General features: G+C 42.1%; 1 protein-coding gene across 1 annotated transcript in view; it reads right to left on the reverse strand.

Annotated features, from left to right (window-relative positions):
- fbn2b (fibrillin 2b) overlaps positions 1-3,041 on the reverse strand; it is a 165,431-nt gene extending 162,390 nt beyond the window's left edge. The window contains exon 1 of the mRNA XM_043721603.1: positions 2,993-3,041. Coding sequence (XP_043577538.1) covers positions 2,993-3,041 — 49 coding nt within the window. The remainder of the gene's footprint in view (positions 1-2,992) is intronic.
- Positions 3,042-6,099: the final 3,058 nt, after the last annotated feature.

The raw sequence follows: 6,099 nt of genomic DNA on the forward strand, positions 1-6,099 counted from the left end.
CTCCAATTACCCTTCATCCTCCTGATAGTCACTGCTTGTGTTTCTCAGAGAGACACAAGATGATATTTAATAGCAATGATGGAGCTCTCGCCAGCTGACTGGAGGGATGAAGAAAGGCATATAGTGCCTTGTTTCTGAATTGAGTGCCAGTCGGGCACCTGGCAGGGTAGTACTGGGCCTTTGCAGTGGTCAATGACAGGAAACCCTGCCAGCACCACACTCTCGACTCTGAATCTCCAGCATCTGCAGTCCTCATTTTCTACCACTTTAATTACACGTGCACGGTACTGGATACTGACCCAGTTAGCTCAGAGCAGGGTCTAGAATGAGGAGAACCCCGACACTCCTGCCCCCAAAGCCAATGGTGGCTGCTATTGATAATGCCACCAAACCCATTGGTGAGTAACAGCCGGAGGAAGTTGAGGGGTGGAAGCGGATGGGAGGGAGTAGGAGAGGTTGGTAGGAAGGGGTGGGAGAGGATTACTCTCAGCAGCCATCCCGTTATCTTCCTTCCTCCTGCTGGTTCCACTGATGGGTCACTGATTAGCACTCACCATCAGAAGTCTACAATCAACCCTGTGATGATTTGGAAGTTGAGCTTCCTGCATGGCAAGCCCCCCCCCAAAACACACCCCCATCAGCTGTTGGGTTCATACCAGGAGCAGCACGGTGAGGCCCTTCAGTGGATATTAGTTGTCCTTGAAAAGCCAAAATTGGCTGTGTGCCAGAAAGACTTTCCTCACAGGATCCCCAGGCACAGACTTCATCAGAAGCCCAAATTAGGTATGTAGTGGAGTTCAATCTGCCACCCTTCCCTCTAATTAACTGTCCCCTTAATCCTGCTACCATAGCCACAAGACTGATAGGACTGACAGTCAATTGGTAGAGAGTGAAATAACTCCACAAAAGCCAGTCACCCTTTATTTATGTGTCGAGACTGTGGTGCTGGAAAAGCACAGCAGATCAGGCAGCATCCGAGGAGCAGGAGAATCGACGTTTCGGGCATAAGCACTTCATCAGGAAAGGGCTGATGCCTGAAATATTGACTCTCCTGCTGCTCAGATGCTGCCTGACCTGCTGTGCTTTTCCAGCACCATACTCTCGACTCTGACTCTCCAGCATCTGCAGTCCTCATTTTCTACTACTTTATTTACACGTGCACGGTACTGGATACTGACGCAGTTAGCTCAGAGCAAGGTCTAGAATGAGGAGAACCCCGACACTCCTGTTTTTTTTTCTTTTTTTTCCTTTTTTTTCTTTTTTAAAAAATTTTTTTAACCCCCACACTACCACCTAAGTGCGGTAGTGCTTATTTTTTCCCCAGCACCCATGGTGCGTGTGTGCAGGTGTGAGACACAGTGAAAGACACAAACTGCACAAATCTTTATTCAATTTCCACCACCAGGAAGATAGGAAAACACCCGGGTGGCCAGAGACAAACACTGCCCTTCACATCAAAGGGCAGTGCTGTGTGATCAAAAACAGTGAAGGGGAGGGTAGGGACTAAATCAAAATAGAATTGGAGGGAGAAATGATGCACTCCACTCTCTGCGGTGCCCACCTCTCCCTGAAACACTCCTGTTTTTATCTATCAGCCAGGGATCCCTGATTGGACCAGGTTAACAGCCCCAGTCAGGGAACTCCTATGAGGTCCATTTGGCTAACCTCGTAACATTCACAACAGAGAGAATTCCAAAATGGGAGTTAGAGTCTTTGCTCAAACATTGTTCTCTGGAGTTGCAGCCACAGTATGAAAATAGCTTCGCTCCTCAGAAATGTTAAAAAGAACAGCTAATATTTATGGACAGAGGACACAATTAAGCCATGTTGCCCCTTGAGCCTGGCTCACCATTATATCTTCACTTCTGAGTTCAACTGCACTTACTCTCAATTGTTTCCTACTTCTTGTAAACCAACTCAGGCAAAGAATGTAGCAATTTCAGCCTTTAACATTTCATTTCACCAATATCCAATCGCTCTGGAGAGGTTATTCTAGATTTCCACCATCCTATGTGTAAGAAAGGCACACTTATACTCTCCATAGCAGAAAATTTAAGATTGTACCCTCTCGGTCTAGATTCTTTCCCACTGAAAATTGTTCTGCTATCTCTATTGTATTGAATTCTTTTATAATTATGATTTGGAAGTGCCGGTGTTGGACTGGAGTGTACAAAGTTAAAAATCACACAGCACCAGGTTATAGTCCAACAGGTTTATTTGGAAGCACTAGCTTTTAGAGCGCTGTTCCTTCATCAGGTGGTTGTGGAGAATAAGATCGTAGGCCACAGAATTTATAGCAACAGTTTACAGTGTGATGTAACTGAAATTATGTATTGAAAAAGACCTGGATTGTTTCTCATTTTTTAGAATGGGCACGTTGGTTTCAGTTCTTTCATATGTAAATTCCAGAACTTTCTTAAAGTTACATTCTCAAGTGAATTTTAACAATTGGTGCCATGTTGGCCCAGATAAGGCATTGAAGGTGTGAGGCTGTCTGTGCCCCAATGTTCTGCATTGCAAGATTATGTAAATCCCTTTTTAGATTAGAATCAGTCTGAACGGGCTGGGGCACAGACAGCTCATACCTTCAATGCCTTATCTAGGCCAACATGGCACCTATTGTTAAAGCTGACTTGAGAATGTAATTTTAAGAAAGTTCTGGGATTTACATATGAAAGAACTGAAACCAACTTGCCCATTCTAAAAGATGAGAAACTTAACAAACAATCCAGATCTTTTTCAATTTATAATTTCAGTTACATCACACTGTAAACTGTTGCTATAAATTCTGTGGCCTACGATCGTATACTCCACAACCACCTGATAAAGGAGCAACACTCCGAAAGCTAGTGCTTCCAAATAAATCTGTTGGACTATAATCTGGTGCGATGTGATTTTTAACTTTATAATTATGAAACCCCTTGATTAGATCACTATTCAATCATCTAAACTGAGAGGAATACAAGCCAAGTTTCTGCAATCATTATCCAACCTCTTTCATTCTCGTGAATCTGCTGAGTCCTTTGAAGGACAAAGTTCATTGCTTAAGACTGAACACAATATCCCAGATGAGGTCTGAACAAGCTCTGTACATTTTCTTAGAATCAAATCTTGAAAACCTCAGCTTTCCCATAAAAACCTTCCAGCCTCCAAGGCAAGCTTTGTCCTAAAACGATGTGGTTGTTTGGTGATGATGCAATGATCCAGCAGTGTTTTTGATGCCTGAACTGTTTGTGCATGTGCACATGTTTTAAATATCAACTTGAAACACAAGAGAGCAGATGTCAATCATCCAGCTGCTATTCTAAATGACAGACATTTCTTATAATGTGTAGACTTATGCAAGTACTCCCTAAAGTGACTGTTTTTAATCACTACTTCAAACTTACACAAACAAACATTTTTAGTTCGAGCTTTCAATATATCCCGGTTCCAACAGGCTGGCATGCTTGATACATTTGTTCTTGCTTTTGACATAATTCTTGGTCAAACGCCAAAAATAATGTACTTTGTTTCTCCCCTGAACATTTAACTTAATTGAAACTGATTCCAATCATCGCTTTGCTCATTTGCCAGAGACTGGTCTGCACAGATACCATCTCAAGTCAAAGCCAATGCAAACATGAATACATCCCGTGTACTGTCCACTTATGGAACTGACTCTGTGTGTGCCCCCATCTCTCCTCACACCAACCTCCCACCCTCCCCAACAGTGATTCCTCAGCCATTAAAATTGCTGAAAACTCTCAGCATTTTGGCTGCCCTCTAACTGTTTGTGCTGTCGTATTTCTCACCCAGACTCTTACTTTCACATGTTAATCTGCTACTAATTGTTTCCCTAAGTGGCTCCATTCAACATCTCCTTGTTCAGTGTTGACAATCCTGGCACAATGTGCTGAATTGGGATTCCTACATACAGCTTCTTACAGTTTGCTCGATGTGACAACAAAGGGCACTCAAAGCATACTTTCAACTACACTATTTAAACAAGTCTGGAGGTTTGAGTTATAGGGAGAAGCTGAATAAGCTGAGGCTATTTTCACTGGAACGTCGGAGGCTGAGGGGTGACCTTATTGAGGTTTAGAAAATCGTGAGGCACCTAGATAGGGCAAAGAGCCAAAATCTTTTCCCTCGGATTGGGGAGTCCAAGACTAGAGGCATAGGTTTAGGCTGAGAGGGGAGAGATTTAGAAAGGACCTAAGAGGCAACTTTTTCACAGAGTAAGTGATGCATGTATGGAATGAGCTGCCAGAGGCGGGTACAATTACATTTTGAAAGCACCTGGATGGGTATACGAATAGGAAGGGTTTAGAGGGATATGGGCCAAATGCAGGCAAATGGGACTAGGTCAGACTGGCATGTCTAGTCGCATGGACGAGTTGGAACAAAGGGTCTGACTCTTTGACTCTGTGATTCACACGTAACCAAGCAGACCATTCCCCATTTGCACCACTGTCTTGGAAACCAATTACCAGATGTTCATTCATAACTTGTTGTATTGTGCAATGGAAGACAAATAGTAAAAGAGAACAAATATACATCATGTCCTAATCATTTTGCATTCCATAAATTAAATTTATTCCATACATTTTAAGGGCAGCTGCTGCTCTTCAGGAAAACATTGCAGCCAAACTAAAAACAACAAGTATAAATGAGATAAGTGAGATAATGACTTAAATGCTTTTTGGTGGTGTTTAATGAGGAAGAAGTTTGTTTAAACATCAACACCATGCTGTTGTTTAGATAGTGTTGGGGTTCTACACCCACCAATAGACCAGTTACGGTCTGGATTAGCTGCTCAAGGTGGGAGAGAGCGTTGAACTCATGACATTCTGACTCAAGCATAGTCATGTTATCAACTTGAGTCAAACTCACATGGAAGGGTGAAGGGTGAGGATGTGTGTGGCCACACTTATTATTGCGAATTAAAATACTCTGGAATCAGCTGCGATTATGACCAAGAGACTGAGTATTCAGCTGTGTCAGAAACTATTCCATTTTACTCATGAGTAACTTGGCATTGATGGAACTGTCAGCAGAAACCCATTTACTCATGTCACTGAAAGAGAGGGGAGAGAAAGAGAAAAGTAAATCATAAAACTTGGCACTCTGTGAGTTACTTGGACATGTAGTGGCTGTTGGATAGGTGAATTATGGAGATAAGATTAATAGCAAACATGCAGAAACTCTGGAGATGACATCATTTCCTTAGTCACTGGATCAGATCACACTGAACCCAAACTGGATGGTGATCTTTGTTGTTATGAATAGAAAACTTATAACTAAAGGTTATCTTCTCAGTTTAAAGAGGTTGACTATTTAAGATTGGGATAAGCTAACATTCCTTCACTCAAAAGATTATGAATCTTTTGAGGACAGCAGATGTTCAGTTATTGACTATGTCCAAGAGTAAGATCAATAGATTTTTGGGTGTTCAGAGAATAGGGCTGCTATGAAGATAGAACAGGAGATGAAATTAAAGTATAAAATCAGCCATGATCCTATTAAATGGCAAAGCAGGATCAAAGGATGTACAACCTACTCTTGCTGCTGTTTCCACTGTTTAATACTGCCACAGATTTACTCATCAGACATAGGACTCAGCTGACTACTCAAATACACAGTGGAACTGCAACAACACTCTTTAAATATTGTTTATGCTCCAGGAAACTCAATAGTTTTGATCAGAAATTGTGAAAAGTAAGAACAAGAGAGCAGACAATAATTAAATATTTGCTTCTTCAACTCTTTTACACATCTCCACGTCTCCTATTAAGCTTCCTTCACACACGTTAGACTTAGGGTTAATGACACATAAATTCTCTGCTTTGCGGAAATTACTTTTCCAGCCCTGACACAGTCACTCTGCCAAAAACATACTTTAGAGTCAATGCCCCAGACACCATCATCAAAGGCCTTGGGTATGTCCTAGCAGACTGATACAGTCAGAAGGAAGTCCTCACATGCATCAGGTCAAACATGGGGCAAGGAAACCTCTTACTGATCAACTAAGGATTTTGTTGACGTTTAGCTGTTGTATTCTGTGTGGAGAACTTCAAGTGAGGTATGCCCGGCAGCAGAAGATGGTTCCTGAGGATT

This window comes from Chiloscyllium plagiosum, chromosome 31, assembly GCF_004010195.1.
Source record: "Chiloscyllium plagiosum isolate BGI_BamShark_2017 chromosome 31, ASM401019v2, whole genome shotgun sequence".
In the NCBI taxonomy this organism is placed as follows: domain Eukaryota; kingdom Metazoa; phylum Chordata; class Chondrichthyes; order Orectolobiformes; family Hemiscylliidae; genus Chiloscyllium; species Chiloscyllium plagiosum.